The following is a 21,568-nucleotide window of genomic DNA, read 5'->3' on the forward strand; positions in this document are numbered from 1 at the left end:
GCACATGTTTGCACTAAGTGTTTATCTGCACAAGGGACGCTGCAGGAAATGAAAGCTGTGGACCAAAGGTTGTGGCTGTCAGAATATACACAGCCCTCTGCGGATAAATTGGCTTTAAAAGAAGCGGCCGACAGTGAGACTTAACAAAGTGCCTGCATCAAGTCTGAAACACAACAGATACACAGCAGTTTAGTACCACATCCTGTAGTTCTCATCTCCAAGATTTCGTGGCTTCCCTGGGATTGCTGGCAGGGTGTGCCTTGCCGGAGTGCAGGAGGCACCAGGGCTCTGCCCTCCAGACCTCCATCTTCTCCCTCTCTGCTTGGGCCGCTGGAGTGTGTGTGGTGGCAGCAGTTTGGCTCCACAGGCAGAGACAGAACAGTGTAAGTGTTGCTGTTGATTTAATAAAACATTTCAGACTCTGGCTGAAAGACCAAGGATGTACAGATAATGCAATAGTGCTGTTACAAATAGGTATGCTGTATGCTAAAAGTTATACCCAACTTAGGTGAAACTCTTTTGACCTCTCCTAGTTAAAAACAGTAGTTTAAAAACCCCCAAAACAGCAACAGTGACAAACTAAGATAGTTCTTGGTTTTCTAGAAACAAATCATTGAGATTTCCTTTCCAACAATACTTCTGAAGCATAGATAAAATGGCTTCCTGTCCCAGGGTTTCCTGTATCCATGGCAACCTGACTTTAACCACTTCTTTCTTAGTTTCCTGAGCGAGCAATTGCAAATCCTGTGGCAAAATGTTAGCGCTAGTACACGGCAATACTGCCTTTACAAAGGTTTCACAGATGAGGGTAGTCGGTCAGCTTGTAACTTAGTCCAATGAACTGCAAAACGGCAAAATAACAGAAACAATGAACTTCAGATTTGGGGTAAGGAATCGTTTTTATTTACTTTGAGCATAACTCAGCTTTATAAAAGTAAAATTCAAATTATAAATGAGCTGCCAGTGAAAGGAAACTTGTTTCCATTTGGTATTTCTACTTGAATGCTATTGAAGCATTTTGTTGTCATTCTTAGCTACAAAAAAATAGCTAATAAGCAGTATTTTGAATTTACTAGAAGCTGTTATTTTGGCAGCTTAGTTGCTTTTGTGCTGCAACCAATTAAATATTTTCTGGCTAGGCTGGCAGTACATTTGTTTCATTGTTCATTTAGTTTGAAAATTTTTTCACTGCAGTTCAAACTTAGTAAATATAAGGTTTATTTTTAAACTGTTTATTTGGCATCAAAGGAGAATATGTAAAATACCTTTAAAATGCTTATTTTAAAGACTGTACACGTAGAATCTTTAAATTTTTGAATTAATAATATTTATAAACTTCTTTTTATCTCTACTAGCAAAGTCAGAGATGAGTGAGAAGGCCAAAGACAGGGATATGTGTGGTCTGCAAAGTTCTCCACCCTGCCCCGGAGCATTCCTGTATATCCTTAATTGTTTTCTTTTGTTGCTGCTCCAGAAGGACGCTCTTGGCTGTCCCGCTGCTTGCCAGCTCTGCACAGGGAGACAAGTTAGCTGTCGTAATTTAGGGCTTTCGAGCATCCCACGGAACTTTCCAAAAACGACAATTCTTGTGTACCTCAGTGGGAATAATATATCGCATGTCACTCCAAATGAACTAAGAGGCCTTCAGAAGCTTGCTGCACTCTACATGGATAACTCCTGTATTTCGTATGTACACCCAAAAGCTTTTGTGGAACTCCCCAAACTGTGCTACTTGCATCTAAATAACAATAATATTAAACGCCTGGATCCAGGAATCTTTGAAGGTCTTTCCAATCTTCATTGTTTATACCTTCAGAATAATCAAATAGCTTTTGTTCCCAGAGGATTATTTAGTGATCTCCTTTCTGTTAAATATTTAACACTTCAAAGAAATCGTCTCAGTGTCCTTGGAAGTGGGACTTTCTTGGGAATGATAAGTCTCCAGACACTTAACCTAGCCAATAATAAGATTTCACGGATATCAGATTCAGCATTTCATCATCTTGAAAACCTTGCATATTTGTTCCTTGAAGGTAACAACTTAACACTTGTGCCATCAAATGCTATTGGAAGGCTCAAAAATCTTGAAAGGCTTTCTTTGTCTCACAATCCCATTGGATCAATACATCCTTTTGCATTTAAAGGACTTAACAAGCTTAGATATCTGTCTTTAAAAAATGTAAAGCTAAAATGCATTGCTGTAAATGGATTTTTTGGATTAAACAACCTTAGCCAGTTAATCTTAAGTTATAATGATTTAGAAAATATAAATTCCAGTACTTTTACTTTACTGAACAATTTAATGTATTTGCAGCTAGACAGAAATAAAATAACCAGTATTGGCAATGGTACCTTTGAAAAAATGGGACAGTCACTTAAAATACTCAGTTTAGCATTTAATAACATTACAGAGTTACAGCCTGAAGTGTTCAAGCCCTTAGTGTCTTTAACTCATCTACAGGTAAATTATAATCCTTGGAACTGCAGCTGCAAAATGCTCGGGTTACTTAATTGGCTAGCATCCTCTCCTATTTCTGTAAAAATTCATTGTCAGAATCCCCTGAGTATGCGTGGTAGACCTTTGCACTACATTAAGTGGACTCAGTTTGCAAACTGCAGTCACCCTACTGCCAGCCCAGAAACAGCCTGGAGTCTAGGATCCGTAGGTGTCCATCACAGCACTACCACTTTGCTGATGGCGTGGCATAAAGGAGACAAGCACAACACATTTGAACAGTTCGTCAATGCAGAAACTGAATATGTTGCTTTCTGGGAAGGAGCCACAGCTACATCTGCTAACCCATTGCCCTATGAAGAAACTGCTGCTGAAATTCCATCACGGGCAACTACAGTATTATCAACATTACCGGTGCAAATACCAGCACAGATTATACCTGTTAACAGAACCGTAGAAGAAGGTTTAGTTCCAACAGATGCTACTCCTGTATCATTAAAAACATCCCTACTTTGTACACAACAGGTTGAAAAGCTGAATCAGGCTTTTGACATTTTACTAGCCTTTTTCATTCTGGCTTGTGCTGTGATCCTGTTCTTAACCTGTAAAATTATTCAGTTTAGGCAGAAACTAAGGGTGCTGGAAAACTCCGGGGAAAAGAGAATAGAGTATTATGGGTTTTATCAGCCTGGCAGGTACAACATAACTGACCAAGTACAGTCTCTAACTCGGAATTCAATGGGGCATTCAGAACTGGACCAAATAAGGCTGCTCAAGCGAACAGCTTCTGAAAGTCAGGCACAGGTCATATTGTTTGAACATTCATCATTGTAATTTATCTCATTTGATTTGATGTTAACTTTATTGTGTTCTGAAATGCCAAGAAATCAAGAACTCAATTTTCTAAAAATACCTTCACTGCTTAAAATCAGCTGGTTCAGAGAATTGTGAAAAATGGTATAATTTGGGTTCTGCATCATCATTTGCTTCCTGAATGTTTTGAAGTTTATTGATTTTTATTAGATGTCATTTAAACCTGACATGGATAGGTGTATTATCCTCTGTCCCTGTTGTAGGACTCTTTCACCTATAACTCATGTATACGTGCAGTATGAAGCACACATGTATTTATTTTTATTTTGCAGTAATTATTATTGTAAGTTTCTACAGAAATTTCATAGCTAGTTTGAAGCAAGCAAAACATCAGTTTTTAGCAGGATTATGAATCCCAGAAATCTGGGGGAGTAAAAAAATATGCAATGCTTCATTTATTTATTGTAATGCAGTTTCTACTCTGCCTCTATTATTAATAATCGTCACAATGGGAAAAAAGTGAGCATATTTACATCTAGCATGTTCAAACTCTTGAAGAAAAATTTAAAACAATAACAAGTTTTATTCATACCTTTGACATATTTTAATAGACAACGTTGTGTATTCAGTCTGTATAATGAATATATTAAAGTGAATTTTTTGTTAGTGTGTATCTGTATTATTTTATGATAATAGCTGGCATTGGAGTTAACAGGGAAACGAAATTTCTGTTGGATTGAAAAATTGACCAAGTTTATTATGTCTAAGGTAATAAGAGCTGGTTACTGTCAATAGAAGATAGTTTGTCATCTATATAGTAATAGTTTGAGGGAGGTTTGGCTAGATAAGAGCTATAAACTGAAGAAATGTACTACACTTAAAATACATAATTCTCAATTAATTGCTGAAGATATTTACGTATTTGTGGTGTGTATTTGGAAATGTCAGGTCAAAGTACATTTTTTAGTGAAGACCTTATTTTAGGCTTCATCTTCAAAAGATGGATATTATTTTACTATATAGTTTGCATCTGTTTAAACTTTTTATTTCTATTTCTATTTTGAATATTGATGTTCTGTTTACATTGTTGTCAGGATATGTCTAGTCTGTTGTAGCATATTTTCAACATGAATTTCTGGCATTTCTTTTTTTTCTTTCTTACTTACTTTCTTCTTACTTTCTTTCCTACCCCAATAATTCAAACTCTATTGAGGAAAAAAAGTCATAAAAATGTCTTCCAAGTAGTCTAATCTCGTAAAATTTTCAGGTAGCTGAAAAGGAATTACTTTTGTAGGTACTGTTTGTCTTCTACAGGCCTGTGCCCTAAAGACTTCAACCACTTGGCTTATAAGCAACACAGTTTACAGTTAGATCATTTTGCTCAAGAAAAAATGCAGAACAATATTTTGGTAGTTTGACTCCATGACGTCAATTTAAGTTGTCTAGAAGTATCTTGCTGTTCTAGAATCCAGCTGGAGACAGGGGAGTTCTCCAGATGAACCAGAACTGCCCTCGAGGTTCCTCTTCTCGCCTACCTGCTTTCTGCCGGTGTAATTCATGTGCGTGGCCGTGTTGTGCTGCTGCCTATTGTCCTGTTTGCCCATCTCCAGCTCATTTCCAGGAATCAGACATCTTATCTGCTACCAGTACATAGACAGACCTTGGCTGCACCGTGTGGGTGTGAATGTGCAAGTGTGCCTCTGTTGCTCGTGTTATGGATCTCTATTGAATATAATGAAATATCAATTTACTACATTGTAATACTGTATTTTACTGTAACTTACTGTATAATAGGTCAAATACTTTTATGGAACACAATTCAGCTGCTTGGGCAAAACCTCAATTTTATATGGATGCCTTCAGAAATAATGGACTTAAAAGTGAGTCGAAGCATTGAGATCTTACTTAACTAGTTAGAAATGCTGTCGGAAATCTGGCAGGGGACAGCTCTGTTGTTTAAGGATGATTTCCGTAGCTGCTCTCTACAGAAGAGCATGAGAGTTTCCCTCTGAAAGTGCATCTTTTCCACTGACGAGCTGCTGTATGAGTCATTTGCCAGGCATGAGCCTCACCATCTGTAATGATGGCGCATGAAAGGAAACCGATGCTGTCAGAGTTGTTTGGGCAAGCAAAGAGTTGGAGCAGTTGGAAGCCATCGTTTGGAGTGGAGTCAGCCTCTAATATCCAGCTTACCAATGATTTGGATTAGACTAACAAGGAATTGAGAGATTCATTATGCAGTTGTGCGGGATATGCCTTTCCTTTGCAGTTAGTAGTTTTTGTATGTAAATGTTCACAGTAGGAAATGGATCCTTTCATGTACACCTGTGCTTCATGTGTCTAGCTATTAAAATCATTAGAGAACATGTTAGAAGACTTAGTTGAGTCTGCCTCATGAAGCAAAAGGGCACTTTATGGTCATCAGGTTTATGGTCAGCCATAGGACACCCCTTGGAAATGTTGTCTTAGCTGCTACATTACTTTTAGGAGCTGCTTAGCACTGTGCAGGTCCTAAGGTGGGGCAGGTGTGTGTGTAATAATCATTTATGTTGCTTGCGGTATGTGCAAAGTAGTCTCCATTTGTCCCACTCCACCTCTTCCCTTGGCTAATGAGATAAGAATAAAGACTTAATTAATCTTTCTCAAATCTACAGTACAATACTAAAGATACAAAATTAAGCTTTTCCCTTTTTTAGTGTTTACTGCTTCATCCTGGTGAATGCAGAAAAGCAAACAAGGTTTTTCTCCTCTTCCTTTTAATCTCTAAAAAAGTGTGTTTTGCCATGCAGAATTTTTCTTCCCTTTTTGATAGGCTGAGGAAGATGCATAGCAGACATGGGGACCGTTTTACTTAAGTAGCCCTAAAAATTTATCATGATATCTGTTTTATTAAGCTGATGATAAAATTTTATTTACAGTGGCTGTCTATGTAATTGAAATCCAATTTCTGATTTTTTTGGGTATAAAACCTCAGGGTAATCATAATGTTGAATAGATAGCTCTGTGTATTAGAAATGACAGACAGAATTAGGAAAAAAAGAGTATTCCTTTTTTCAGAACAGATGCAGTCTGTTTTTTCCTTTGTAAATCTTTTGTATTTTTATCTGACAAACTATGCAAACTTTGAAATAAAAGGTTTGAGATTATTCATGTACAAGCTGCTAAAAATTTGCTACAATTTGTTTTCATTATAGGTGAGGGGAAATTTATTTGCAGACAGCATAAAAGATCCTTTCTGCAATAAAAAAATTAGTATGTGTTAATTGCATCTTTGAAACTGGGTGCTGGAGTGGCTTAGATCCTAACAAGTTTATAAAAGCTATAATCCTCTAACTCTGGGCCTGTCTTTTGATAATTTTTGCTGCATACCAGATGAGGTTTTGTCCCAATAACTAAGAGAAACTGGGTAGTTATAAAACCAGTTGTAACTTGATGCTGCTGTTTGTTTGATTGCTGATCTGGATTATATGCAATTCAAGGGGGGAACTGCTTAAATGGGGCCTTCCTCCCAAGTTAAGGTTTTGATATGGACAGTGTTAACTGTTCCATTTTGAAACTTCATCTAAATACAGTGTCCCTGTCTTTTCTGGATCTACTCATATGACTTTCTAATGTATTTCTTGAAACAAGGGTGTTAATTTTAGTCTCTTTAAAAAGGAATTACGTTGATTTGCAGGGCTGTCTTTCTCTTCTGTAAAAATAAGTCTTGATGCATTTTATATTACCATTGAACTTTAATTGAGGCGGCTTCTTTTCAAAGCACAGTGAGCCTATGCTGTCTTTATTTTTCACCAGCATGCATCTTGTGACCTAAAAATAGTTGCATTGTTTAATGATTCCATACTTGGTAAACATTTCAGTGAGTCTTTGGTAGGAGGAAACTTCATGTCCCATTTTAACAGAAAAAGAAGGGGGAGAAAAGAGAAGGTATTATCTTTACTGAAAGCTGCAGGCAACAGTGACCCCATCTGGAAAAGTCTTCTACATTCTTGAGCTTTGCTTTCCTCAAAAAAAAAGAAGAATTACTGTGAATTTTCCATCCTTCACTGAAGAAAGAAGTAAAATATTATTCTTCCTTTATTCCATAAAGTAAAAACATCGTCTCCAAGTAAAGAAATTAATGACTTCTCTCTGTGCATTGGAGCTAACTATCAAGAACAGTATTTTGGGTCTTCAACCACTATCCTCAATTTCTTCTGGAAATTTCACAGATCCTTGGAAACTCAAGTTACTGAAATGTGCCTCCCTGTGTGCTCTTCCTATCAATCTACGAGCTCAGAAAAAAAACTGTAAAGTTAATGAGCACTATGCCTACAGTATTTATTTACATGTTGGTTAATTAAAGTAACTTCCCTGAATGGATTGACTATAATTAGCCCTGCAGCTGGTGAAAGAGACTATGCCTTCATTGAGTAGAACACCTTTCCTCCCTCCCAATGTAAAATTTCTGTGGCTGTTAGGGATTCTTCATGCAGCTTGGAAGGAAGAAATAGAACTACCAGGTAATGGGTAGAAACCTGTAATTATTAATTAAATGGTGCATGTGTATAGGGCGTAGGTTACTTTCCATGGCGCAAAGCGTTTGCTTTCATCCTGGGTTGAATGCCCCTTGCCCTCTATTGACATGAATCTGAGGACAGCTGTTTCCTTTCTTATGTTGGGAAATATTGACCACACTAGTGGCATTTTCCCAGAGATGTGTTTCAAAAAAAGTATGAGGCAAAAGAGCTTTAGTGGGAGGTGTGCTAGGTAGGAGCCTCAGACTCAAGTGAAGAAACCTGCTGTGTCTCCAAGGGCGTGTTCTGCAGACTGCCAAGCAGGCAGTGCTCACCTTCTCAGCGGTGCCCTGTGGCCGGTAGGCTGTTTGCTTGCTGTCTGCAGAACCCCACAGTGATTCAGTCTCACAACATGTAACACTTTGCTGTTCTAAATGAGATGGGGAAGCTTTTTGCAAGGGAGAAAGTCTCTTTTAACAGAGGTGCTTGACAATAGTAATAAGAATAAGCCAGACAATGAAAATTGTGTCAACTTTAATCTTGTGGAATTTAGGAGCTTCAAATTTCATTATGCAAAATAGAGTTCAGATCCTGGCATTTGACAGTAGCTGAGTAAAAAAGGGAACAAAACCAATCCTTTGGAAACAAAACGATCATGAATTGAATAACAATTTTATCAAAACAAATCTAAAAGAAATATTTTATATGCTTAGTACTCTAACTTGATACACATTTTTTCCAAACCATCCATTGCTATATAAAGTCTGCATGTCATATACATAATATTTTTTTGTATGTCTGACAAGCAAGTTTTTCAAATGCAATTACTAATGTACAAGGAGCTACACTTTATCCAGTTTTTCAGTTTTTATCCCAAATAAAAAAAGGAAAGGTAAGAATATTAAGAAATAGATGTGTCTATGCTAATGCATAAGGGATCAAACTACAACACATGAACTTAGTATTCAGTACCTTTAGACAAATATGGAACATGTCTGCTTGTGCCTACTGGACAGCAGCAGCATCTCCTGGTGAATATTAAGCCCGAAATTCTAAACAGAGAGTAATAAAATGCTTCAGTCAATGGCAGTCCCCCAAAGAGAGTTATAGTTTACCATCACCAGTTAGGCCACTTCTGTTTCTTTGCTGCTTGTAGCTGCAACTTTTGCAGTCTTCCTGAGGTGAACATCTTTTCACTTGCAGTATGCTTTCACCCTTTCGTAGTTCACAGAGTAGGAGTCCATGCACCGAAGTCCCACAGTAGGGCACCTCTGGCATTAGACCCACAGTAGCAGGAAATTCAGCAGAGACAGCAGTCACAGCTGCTTTCCATTAACTAGGAGCTGGTGGCACCTACTTTATCGATCATGGGAAGATCACGTTTCTATGCCCTTAGCCTCTAGGCACATCAGTTCTCAATGCAGGGGCAAATGTTTGAAACGTAAGTGTTTAGTGTCATTTTGGACATTGTGGGGGTATCCAGTCTGGCCTTCAGCTCATACTGGGGAAAGGTGCACTCTTTTGATAACTACCACCCCTTTTGCAGTTGTCTTAAATAGCCTAGTGTTTGAAATGGCAGGAGGTGCCTGTGTTTAAGCAGGGAAATCCTACCCTGCCTTCCTCTCTATAGTCGGGGAAGGGGTGATCATGCAGAACTGGGTGCTGATACTTTTCACCCTCTATGGGTTGTCATTCAACTGCCTAGGAGGGTGAAGAAATACTTGTAAGGCTGCTCAGAGAAAACTAGCAGAGTGTACCGTCTTTACAAGCTGTGCTTTGCTCAAGGGTTTGTGTCTAGATTTTGCATTGAGTCGTGATGGGAGAAAACGTCTAAATATGTTAGGAATAGAAGCCAGTACTGTGACGCTACTACTCCCTACTAGCAGCAGCATGCCCACCCCATTCATTTCTTGAGTCCTGTGCTAATGTATTTTTTCTTTTATTCCATTTGCAATTATCTCCCGAGTTTTTAGAAGTGGTAAGTGAGGTTTTAGTCTATTTAAGAATAATGTTTCTTGCATATTTTTGAAGCCTTTGTGTAACTTTAAAAAGATTGAATTGTCTGTTTGATAGCACACTCAGCTAAGCAGTAAGCGATGAAAATACTCCTTAGTAAATGTGCTTTACAGTTATTGAGCAAATTTCCTGTTTAGTTCCTTTAGCTAAGTCACTTTCCTGTTCTTTCCCAGTGTTATCCAAGATAAATTTTGTTCTTTCCTAGTGTTATCCAAGATAAATTTTGTGGTATCATCAACATTTCAGTGGAAGGGCTGCATGATGTTATGACTGAAGATCCTGAAACAGGAACATACAAAGAGTAAGTGGAAAATCTAATTAATTTTTCTGGTTTAACAGTAGTAGTACTGTTTTATACATAATGTTTTGATTGGAAGAATCTGTAGGCAGTTAAAACATGCTTGTAAGAGTTCTGTTTTCACATGAGTGAATGTTTTAGTAAGATAGGAGATTTATGGTCTTAAGAAAAAATAATTGTAATGTAGGAGGGAGGGCTTAAAATGACAGTGATTTTACGTTTTTCATTAAATTATCTACTAAATAATGTCTTAATGCTCATATGCTTAGATTTGCTTTTTGTTATCTTGACTATTATATCAAAAATTACAATCCAACAAGCTTGTATGTTGATAGGGTGGTAGCTCAGAGTTTCTTTGTGGCATCTGGAGTTTAACCAAGATCTTTTCCTAAATGCCTCAGCATCATTGAGTGGGCCCAGTGTACAATACTTCATGGCCTGGAGAACTTGAAAACCTGTCCCACTTGAAAACCTATCCCACGAGGACAATTCTCCCCCTTCAGTTGTTCCACTTAACACACCTGCATCTACAGAGCACACCCCAAAAGACAGTTTACAGAGCCAGGAGAGGGAGTTCATTTGTGGCAGGAAGGTGGTGTCACGGGTGCTCAGAGTGCACTGCCACCCAGCACCAGACTCATTCATCTCCTGCTCACCCCCAGGTTACTGGTAGTATTCCATCAATACTAGCAAAGTGAAAAAAAAAAAACCCAGTAATAAGGCCTTTTTAGGTCAGAGATCTTAATGTTGTTTTTTCTCTGTAATGAATACGTAGTTTTACAATGATGGAAAATTGTAAGACATTAAAAACAGGTGCTCTGCAAGATGTCCCTACAGGCACTATATTCTAATTTACTGGCTGCCAAGAATCAAACATTTTCTAACTTTCAGATAATTAACTGGTGATGGAACAGACTGTATCTGAACTAATTAATTAATTGCTTAAGGGCGCGTTTGGCACTGAAGCCAACTGGCACTGAACTGCCTGTATAGAATGTATTAAGTTTTCTTCTGCTTAAGACAGGTGGTATGCACACAAGTGTGTGCTGAGAATGGTCCACCCTCACACTGAGCCTGAACTATGCCCAAGAACTGCTTGCAAAAGTACTTCCCCCTCACTAGCTCCTCTCTCAAAATCTCAGTATAGAAGGCGTAACTCCAAAGTCTGGGAATGTACTTTGACGCTGTGTTCTATTTACTATTGGAGACAACATCACAGAGTCCTTTTGCTATCACTTCTTGAAAAGAGTTCTCACAGAGAAATAATTAAAACTTTGACCTAGTTAATTTCCTATTTTAAGATTGAAGGCTTGTAGAACTTGTCAATGCACTTTTCCAAACTCTGGACATTGTTTTTGCTTTATAAAATATAGGCACACTGAAGCAAGGACGTTTTTCTGTTGACAGATACTAGATGGTCTGTTTGAAAGATTCTGATATTTGTGTTATACATTTCAACATCATCTGAAAGTAAATGGAGTGAGAGCACTTACCTGGAGTCGTGTGTGCTGTTCTGGCTCTTCAGGTTGAAGAAGAATGATTTAAGCCTGAACGAGTTCAGAAAAAAAAATGTGTACTGCACTGGTTGTCATAATATCTAATTACTGCAGAGACAAAAACAACATGCAAGTTTAGCATAGGCAAATCAAGACTAAAGCAATATAGAACTGCAGCCACCAAGGGATGTAGCGGGGGGTACACATGCACAGGGAAGACTGTACAAATGAAATGACAGTGTTGGCTTAAGTGTAAGCTGGCCATGAATACATTTAAAGTGGAAATTTGAAGAAACTGTTGTGGTTAGATCAATGAAATCTTGGAAGAGCCTTTCCAAATACAAATGCAGAGATAAAGGTCTCAACAGTTTTTAGGTGGAATTTTGATCAGGTTATGACAATGATTACAAGGTGCGCTGGCTTACAATACAAAGAGATTACATTCAGCCATGTTTCCTAGCATTTATGTTTTGCATTATAATGATAATTACAAGAAAGCTTTACAGACTTCAGCTTTTCTCTTATCTCACCACTCTTCACAGTTTTCCCGATTTTATAATCTCTTTTTTTATTCCCTCCTTTCTGAGTTTTTTGAATTACTCTTTGTGGTACCTAAAATTTATCAGGTTCTGAAAAAGTTAACTCAATCTTGTATGTTTTGGCAATTGGCATATTTTTGTCTCCTTTTTCGTTAATAAACTGAATTGCGAGAAATCATGCCACTTATAAGGAGAAGAGGCATGGAATTTCCTGTATTATTTCAAAATAAGTAATCCATTTGTTGGAAGTGGCTTCTGTGTTAGCATTTGACTCTCTCTGCTGTTTAACAAGTGTTTCATACAGCTCTAAATGCATGTGTTAATAGAAACCCAAATATATAAACAGAGTAAGTGAACGTTTTCATATAAAATCAAAACTTTTTTTCATTTTAGTAACATTTTATTCCACTTTGCAGGTGAAATGTTACTCCAGCTAAGTAGATTGCAGCAATTAAAAATGCACGGTACAGGGCTGAAAATGAGCAATAATGTGCATCTGTCTTGGTGCTTTGAAATATGCGGATTATGTGTCCTTCCTGCCATAAAACATACCTAATACACAAAGACGAACTGTTGTCACCTGAGTGATTTTTAAATCCTTTTTGTTTTTAAAGCAGATTTTGTAGGAAAAATTTGGTAAAGTGATGGAATATTTGTGTATTTTTTTAACATACAAAATGTAAAGTGATTGGAAAGCGTGTTTGCTATAGGATAGCTTTTACAAATGTCTTTATAAAGTCCATTCAAACTGTTTCAAGAGACAGAAGAACCTCTGGTATTTAAATGACTTTTTCCCCATATTTTCTGGCTTTATAGTTACTACAAAAATAGTAGTTAAAATATGGCTCTTACTTGTGTGTATTGGTACCTACCAATTGAGGGTGGAGCAAAACAAAAAACAAGAAGTTTAAAAGCTTTACCTGCCTACAAAAACCTCTTTAAATAAATGACTGCACAAGCTAACTAGTTTCTGTCCACCTACAACATTATTGTTTGGTGTCTTGCAGATTTTAGTGTCTAGAGGTTTTTCTATATTCATTTTTTAAATCCACATAGGCTGAATATTTTCTATATTCAGAAATGCATTTTTAAACCAGAACTTGATCTCAAATGTGGTGGATAACTGAGATAGTTACATGGGTGTAGGTGACACAGAACATGCATTCAGGCTTCTCTAGATTCACTGTTCTCAGAAAAAAAATGACTTGCTAACAGATTGCCTGATTTTCATCAAACTCCCTCGTATCTGTCCTGTGTTTTTAAAAATGCTTTGAAAAAATTTTTAATGATAATGTATGTTAAAACTATTCTTATTCCCATTCTTAGCTGCATGTTGATGTGTCATTTTGAAGAGCCCAAAGCTACAGAAGATGAGGAACCTCCCACAGAACAAGACAAAAGGAAAAAAATGGTAAGTTTTAGATCTGTTATTCAATTATAGAACTGATTATGTGATGCACTCATGTCAGACTAAATTCTTTGCCTTGAATTCATCTCATCCATTGTTCTTGGAAAACTTATCTCTTGAATCAAAAAAAAGAAAATGTTTTGATGACAAACTTTGCAGCCGCAACACTTATGCTTCTGCTTTTCTTCTGAGTCTTGGAAAACATTGCCAAAATAAACATAATCTGTTCAAGAAATCTGGACATTATAATACTAAGACACTATAAAAAGGTTTTGTAGAAAAACACAGGGAACCAAAGCTTACTGAAATGTCATGGCAGGCCAAATTTCTCATATTTCAGAATCTTTATTGTATTGGATTACATGTTTCACCTGAACAGCTGTTGATCCATATGCTTCCATATAGCCTTCTACTGTAAAGAACTCTTACTAAGGAGCATTTATTTAGATAATGATATATGGATTAGGTACTATGCAGTTGTGCTATTTTTGTCCAATCTAATCTGTGAGTGTTTCATAACTTAGCTTATTTTTGTAAGAGTTCAGGGAAGCTGCTTCCATACACAGAAAACTGCAGTGTAGAAATACTGTGGAACAAAATAGTCTGTTCTGCTTGGCATTGAGTAATTGCAAAACATGGAATTGGGTGATTGCATACATGTGGGTAGCCCTGTCATGCATTTGCTTTAACTGACCTACATGTATCTGAAAGAATACTCACGGATAGTCCTTTGGTACTATATTTCTTCTTGTAGGGGCAGAAAAGAGTTTGGATGACTTTTGATAATTTGTTTTAATTTGTTTTGGTTTGGGGGCTTTTTAAGCCACCGGATGCTTTTGGTTTGTTAGTAGGCTTTTCTCTTAAATACTATTCAGTATGTGGTTCCTTTTTAAAAGAAAGACAATTACGCAAAAACTTATGCATGTTCTTCTGCTATTAGTAATGCCTTAAGAGAAATTACTATTATCTTGCAATTTCAGATTTAAATAAAACACAGAAATATTATTTTCTGTGGTCCTTAAAAATTTATTACATAGTCCTACAATTCAGTTACTCTTAAAAGCATCTCTAGTCTCTGTTAAATATGGTTACGTTTTCTTCCACCTTGCAGACTTAAATTAAGTTCTAGATGTTTGTTGCAGAATGATAGTTATTATCCTTAGCAGTTTTGGATAATCTCTTGACATATATAGGTAGTTACACATACATCTTTAGTGGTAGGGATCGATATATTTGTATATCAGTAGGGAGAGAGATACCTTTGTTTTGTTAATCAGATTTAAAAAACATAAAGTGAATTTAAATCTACAGTCCTTGCATGTTCTTAGTTTTTTAATTACTTAGATCTGATTTCTCTCTAACTGGCTAAAGTTTTAATAACTTTCCTGCAGAAATTACCTTAATTTTTCAGTTACAGCTTGACTTTCATGGTTTGGATATGTATTTAGGAATTTAGACTTACTATATTTTCTATGGACTACCTTCGATGTGGATATATCGGGCAAAATGAAAAGTAGGACACATTGGTTTATGACCTGTATCATTCTTCTCTCTTAAATTTTACAATGCACCAGTACAGTGTTGATGAACACAAGTTATAATGAGGGAACTGTTCAGGGGTCACATGCAATACAGAGTCAATGGCTATTTGGATAAAGAGAAATGGCTGTGCCATGGTAAGAAGGACCCAGAACCAACAAGGACATGACAATGCAGGCTTTGATTTACATGGGAAACATATCACAGAATCATTAAGGTTGGAAAAGACCTTTAAGATCATCAAGTCCAACCATCAACTCAACACCACCATGCCCGTTAAACCATGTCCTGAAGTGCCACATCCACACATCTTTTGAATACTTCCAGTGATGGTGACTCCACCACCTTCCTGGGCAGCATGTTCTAATGCTTGACTACTCTCTCAGTAAAGAAATTTTTCCTAATATCTAATCTAAACCGCCCCTGGTACAACTTGAGGCCATTTCCTCTCATTCTATTGCTAGTTACTTGGGAGAAATGACATTCCCTTGCATGTTCACTTTGCTTTTTTCTCTAACAAATTGCGTGTGATTTGTTCCTCATCTGTACTTTAACGTCCAGCTTAAACACTTTTTCAGCCTTTGTTTCCTTGGAAGGTTTATAGAGAATAAAATGTCATACATGAACATCAAAGCTTCATTTTTCTTGCTGATCTCATAATCTAGATGTAACTATTTCCACAGTTACTGTGTTTTCTAGATTCCTAAGCATTATAAAAATCCCTTGTTTTTCTCCTTTCAATCTATTATTTCAATTGTAAGAATAGCTGGCTGTTTCACACTTAGAATTCTGTAATATATTAAGTTTTGTCATCTTCTTAATTTCATTGTTTTTTTCAAGATTCATTACTTTTCAGTAGTATTGCAGAGATGATTCAGAGGGATTATTTGGAAACCCATCATCACCTGCCATGAGGCAGGTGCTAGAGGTTTATAACCTCTAAGAGATGGTAGAGAGCATCTCTGTAATTATTATTGTAAGAGAATCTAGAGGTAGGTCAGACTTGAAGTTCCAGCAAACTTTTCAAATAAGCAAGAATTCAAACCCTTTATCTTCAAATCAATACAGCACTTTTGTTCAGAGTTTGAAAACCACCATTGGGATGCTAGAACAGCATTACACATGTTTGTATTCTAGTAGCTTGCTAAAATTGGAAAAAATTTGGACTTAAGTTGAGGCTTAATAGTGAACATTGACATATGAGAAATGAAAGTTTTATTTACCATTTACTTAAGTCTGGTTTTCTTTAGGGTTTTGTTTTTGTTTTTTAGGTATCAGAATAAACTTTGTAACATGAAATTGCTGATTAAATTAATTTGTCTTGGTAGAGTAGAAAGAAAAAATTATTGAAGTTGATTTTTTTTAAGGGAAATTGTTCTGACTTCCCATACTAATTCCAAATACTTTAACTTAAACAAGGGTTTATGGTAGGGTCACGTAAGTCATACAGTTAACTAAATATGTACGTTTGCAGGTTAAAAGGCTGTTAAGGAATGGCTTTTTTGGCAGTGCTTCCCAAGATGATTTTGTAATGCATGCCATTCATCTAGTTGCTGCTATGTCACAGTCACAAGGATGAGAACACTTGTTTATGGCAATTCTAATACCTGCTTTTCTGTCCAAAATTCCCTACAATAATTTTACACCTGACTGTTTAGAGTTATGAAGCTAATTAGAAATGTATATAGAAATATAGATATCCCAAATTACAATTGTTAGTTAACAAATGTGTATGGTTCAGAAACTGGTAGACTCTTTGCTTGGCAAGGTAGTCCTTTTTTACCCTGTCAATTGTGCTTACGCTCTTACAAAAGGATATCACTAGTCTTGGCAAACCTTGATTAGACTAGTTGTTGTTCAGAAATTTTGTTAGAAAAGTCTCTTTATATTCTGGAGACCAGATTACGTTTACTGAGAATTATTACAGAATACTAAACTATATTGCAATTACTCTTCTTTTGAAAAGAGTGTAATGTTAGGAATAAGTAATAAAAAGATCATATCTTACTTTTGAAATGTATAATAGCTGGACAGCAGAAAATGGTGAAGGATCAAAGGCTAAAAAGCCAATATTAGGAATACAGAGGGAATGATTAAGAGATTTACAGTATGAAAGGTAATACTAAGAAAGAAGAACTTGGAAGCACTGGTGGAAGAGGCTAAAAAGCAGCCTCTTTTTTCACTGAAGCTGTTCACAAGAAGTAAGACTAACTTATCTTTTGTGGTAATTACAGTGATTTTGGATATTTCATTCTTTCTTTGTCTTACATTTACATGGCTGTTTCAATCAGTATTTCCCACTGTTTTTTTTCCTGACCTTCTAGCATAAATAGTAGTGTTGTTTGGTTTTGATACTAAGATGAACAGATCATGGCTCTGCAGTTAATTTCGCATTTATTTCAATATGCTACTTCTTTATGATGTGGCAAGCTCCAGGTGTCCCCATCCCGCCCCCTTTCATCCAGCCTGATGGACTGAGGGACGAATGCTGCATTACTGCCTGTGTCCTTAACCTGCCCACACCTGTCTTCTGATACTAAAATTAAGAACAGGTCCTCTGTCAATGTAGCCCCTTCATTTACCTTTTTGCTTTCCTTAAGAAGCAGTTAACATGTGGGAAATAGTGGCAAATACTCTGTCCCTCCCTGCCCAAAAGAAAATTGCATAATCCAGCTGGACTCATGAGGTTGTATAGGTACTACTACTGAAGAAGTGTATCTATTCTTTATGCATATGGACAGTTTATTTTAGCTGTTGTTTGTCATATAATCTAAACTAGTTCAACTTCTTCAGTGTTTTGCTTCATTATTAGTAAAATATAATTGACCATAGTTCATGCCATCTCTAAAGTGCTTATCTTGCGAACACCTGATGTGTGTTTTCGGAGTTATGGGAACCTGATTTGGCAGTAATTAACAAAACAGCTTTGAAATTATTTTATCTTAGGGAAGGGTTGAATCTTGTAGCAGACTGGGTCCGTGATTTGAGACTGTTTCAAATAGTTTTAAACTGATACTTGCTTTTGATAACAATTAATTTGACCTTTGCTTTACAGGAGTTTTTCCTCTTGCTTCTCAATTAAGTTCAAGAAAAGGCAGATGTCTTTCTTTAGCTGAGGTTATAAAACAGATGAGTAAGTAGAGTAGTTTCTAATGCATTATTACATATTTTTCTCTTACATGTTTTCCACAGCTTGCACTGAAGGACCCTGTACACACTGTGTCTTTGCAGCAGTTCATCTATGAGAAGCTAAAGGCACAGCAGGAATTACTGGGAGAACAAGGTTTTCAGGCACTTATGGAAACCGTGGATACAGAAATAGTTGCACAGCTACAAGGATTTTTACAGGGCTTCTGAATAAGCAGAAATGAGATTTTGTATGTCCAATTTTCCTTTCCAAAAATCTGAAAGAACTCTAGCCTTCCATCTTGTATGGAAGAGCTTACTACAAGCTGAAAATAACTTGTTTTAAAAAATAAAAAATTAATTTCTGTTGTTGCTATAGCTAACTTGGGTAATGCTTTATGTTATTTTTTCATAATGTACTTAGGGTTTTATAGTAACACTTCCATGATTCCAACCATGGTATGTGCTGTCCTAGATAGTACCATTTTTTTGGTACCCTTATTGGCTTTTTGATTCACAAAGCTATGCCAGAAACTGAGAGTTCTGAAGAAACTTAGTAACCTATATTAATTATAAGTGTCTATTAATCCAGGAGTATAATTCAGTATCAGGAGCTGCTTGTCTTGATATTGTATACCTATAACTTTCTCCCCTTCCTATTACCACTTCTTGACTGTACATTTCAGACATACAAGCAGAAAGAGTTAGGAGAGAAGTAAGACTCTGAGCAGAAATATTCCTTCATGAAAGACAGATAATTCCCATTTGAATTGTCTCTGAGAATAAGAAACTGGAGGGATATGGTGCAGGTGAACAGTAAAGTCAGGACCCTGAATTTTAGGAAAGCAAAATTCCAGCTCTTCAGGGACTTAGTCAATAGGACCTCTTGGGAAACTGCCCTCGGGGACAAGGGAGCAGAAAAAAGGTGGCAGATTTTTAAGGATGCTTTTCCAGAGAGCAGAAGAGCTACCAACCTATTGGCCTCATCTCTGTGCCTAGGAAGATCATGGAACAGATCCTCCTAGAAGCCATGCTAAGGCACATGGCAGACAGAGGTGATTTGAGACAGCCAGCATGGCTTCATCAAGGGCAAGGCCTTCCTGACCAACCTAGTCACCTTTTATGATGGAGTGACTACACCAGTGGACAAGGGAAGAGATATGGACATCATCTCTCTGGGCTTCTGTAAGGCCTTTAACATGGTCCCCCACAGGATCCTTCTTTCTACATTGGAGGGAGATGGATTTGATGGGTGGACTGTTGGTGGATGAGAAGTTCGTTGGATTTTTGCATCCAGAGGGTAGTGGTTAATAGCTCAATGTCCAGATGGAGACTGGTGATGAGTGGTGTCCCTCAGAGGTTCGTACTGGGACCAGTACTCTTAAATAACTTCATCAGTGACATGGACAGTGGGATCGAGTGCACCCTCAGCAAGTTTGCAGAGGACACCAAGCCGAGCGGCGCGGTTGACACACTTGAGGGACAGGATGCCATCCAGAGGGACCTGGACAAGCTTGAGGAGTGGGCCCATGTGAACCTCATGAGGTTCAACAAGGCCAAGTGCAGGGTCCTGCACCTGGGTTGGGGCAACCTCCGGTATCAGTACAGGCTGGAGGATGAAGGGATTGAGAGCAGCCCTGCCAAGAAGGACTTCATAGAATAATAGAATAGTTTGGTTTGAAAGGAACCTTTAAAGACCATCTACTCCAACCCCCCTGCAATGAGAAGGGACACCCACAACTAGGTCAGGTTGCTCAGAGCCACGTCCAACCTGACCTGGAGTGTTTCCAGGGATGGGGCATCTACCAGCTCTCCGGGCAACCTGTGCCAGCATTTCACCACTCTCACTGTGAAAATTTATATCCTTATATCTAAGGATATAAAACCGTAGATCAGGAAGCAATACTTATCTGTCACCATTTGGTAAAATCACTTGCACAGCACCAGATGGTGCTCCCTGATGTTTCAGAGGGAGGGAGGTCCTACCTACTGTAGTTCAGCCCTGGCCAAAAGGCTGCTCTTTGCATTTCTGCCACATGGCCAAGCCTCCAAGCTCCTTGCGCAGCATCTTGCAGTCAAGTCAAACTTGTAACCATGGCTGCGCTCAGCTGAGACAGACCTGCCTGCCTGTGTCATTCTCCAAGATATTCAAGCCCCCGTTGCCTCATGTGCTGGAGTGCTAACTGCAGTTTATTTTAGTGCATGGTAACTAATGTTGGCACAGACTCTGTCAGGAGTGATGGATATACTTTTGGCTAATAATGACACCATAACATTGTGATTAACTTTCTGAGTAATGTCGCTGAATAATTGTATGTGTTCATATGCATTGGGGAACAAGTTAAATTTGTCACAAAGTATTTAGCTTTTTATCTTGGAAGATTTTACTCCAAGGCTTGGACTGTAAATGAAAGCAATTATCATCACCATAACTGCTTATATGACAACTATTGTCAGTTAGCACCCTGCAAAACAAGTGTCCACCCTCTCAGCAGTGGTCTACTGCTGAGAAAGTGGAGAAATTTCAACTTAAAACAGCAGAAAAACTTACATACAATATCCTTTTATATGAAATGGATTAAACTTTCACTGGAAGGTTGTGGATTAGGACTGCAGCAAGCTTTAGCCCTTTTTGTTGTTGTTGAAATTTCTGACTTTACCTTCTTGGGGAAGAAGGGAAACACAATACAACACCTGACACCGAAGCAGTAAAATACAGTTTCTGAAATTCTCGTGAAGAAGCATCTTTGATCCTGTGGCCCTTTGAGCTTTGTTTTTCAAGGCAAAAAATAATGTAAATGGGGATATTTTTTTTCCTACGTCACAATTAAACTCCTGAAGCTTACATGTTTTATCAGCTTACCTTTCAGAAGAGGTAAGGACTGTGAGTTGAAGACAAATGTTTTCTGTCTCCAATAAAAATTAAATGTCTTTGAAGGTATGTGCTGAAAGAAACTGAGAGAACTAATTCTGCTGCTTCTATCTTCACAAAATTAACTTCTGTGTATCAATGAAATGACCACTTTTAGGCCTTTGGTGTTAATCTCATTGCATTTTGTTTAATTTCTTTCAGCTTGTAAAGATAATTTTGCCCATGCTATAATTTAATCCTATTAGATAGTCCAGGTGTTTGTCTCATACAAAACAATTACTGGAATAATTTTACTTCCACAAACACTTTCAGGTTCGGTAGCTTGAAGTAAGATAGATAACCTTAAGTATGTTAAAGCTCTAGATTTACAAAGCAAAAAGAAAAGTCTATTTAGGTATGTGTATAAAGCGCACATGTAGGTAGATGTATGTCGTGTATACACGGGGCCGGGAGGTAACGGGCACTCACGTTTCACCGTGACCGCCCTGTTGCAGTGGGGCCAGTTGCGTT

General features: G+C 37.5%; 2 protein-coding genes across 2 annotated transcripts; both read left to right on the top strand.

Annotated features, from left to right (window-relative positions):
• The first annotated feature begins 737 nt into the window (after positions 1 to 737).
• On the top strand, positions 738 to 18,561 carry IPO11 (importin 11). The gene is made up of 4 exons (XM_010289942.1): positions 738 to 886; positions 9,986 to 10,081; positions 13,440 to 13,524; positions 18,253 to 18,561. Exons 2-4 carry the CDS (start codon positions 10,047 to 10,049, stop codon positions 18,415 to 18,417), a joined length of 285 nt encoding a protein of 94 aa, XP_010288244.1. The 5' UTR covers positions 738 to 886; positions 9,986 to 10,046; the 3' UTR covers positions 18,418 to 18,561.
• Positions 1,367 to 3,289, top strand: LRRC70 (leucine rich repeat containing 70). Its single transcript, XM_010289941.1, has one exon. The coding sequence runs from the start codon at positions 1,367 to 1,369 to the stop codon at positions 3,287 to 3,289; it is 1,923 nt and encodes a 640-aa protein (XP_010288243.1).
• Positions 18,562 to 21,568: the final 3,007 nt, after the last annotated feature.

The sequence above is a fragment of the Phaethon lepturus genome, unplaced genomic scaffold (genome assembly GCF_000687285.1).
Source record: "Phaethon lepturus isolate BGI_N335 unplaced genomic scaffold, ASM68728v1 scaffold14046, whole genome shotgun sequence".
Lineage (NCBI taxonomy): Eukaryota > Metazoa > Chordata > Aves > Phaethontiformes > Phaethontidae > Phaethon > Phaethon lepturus.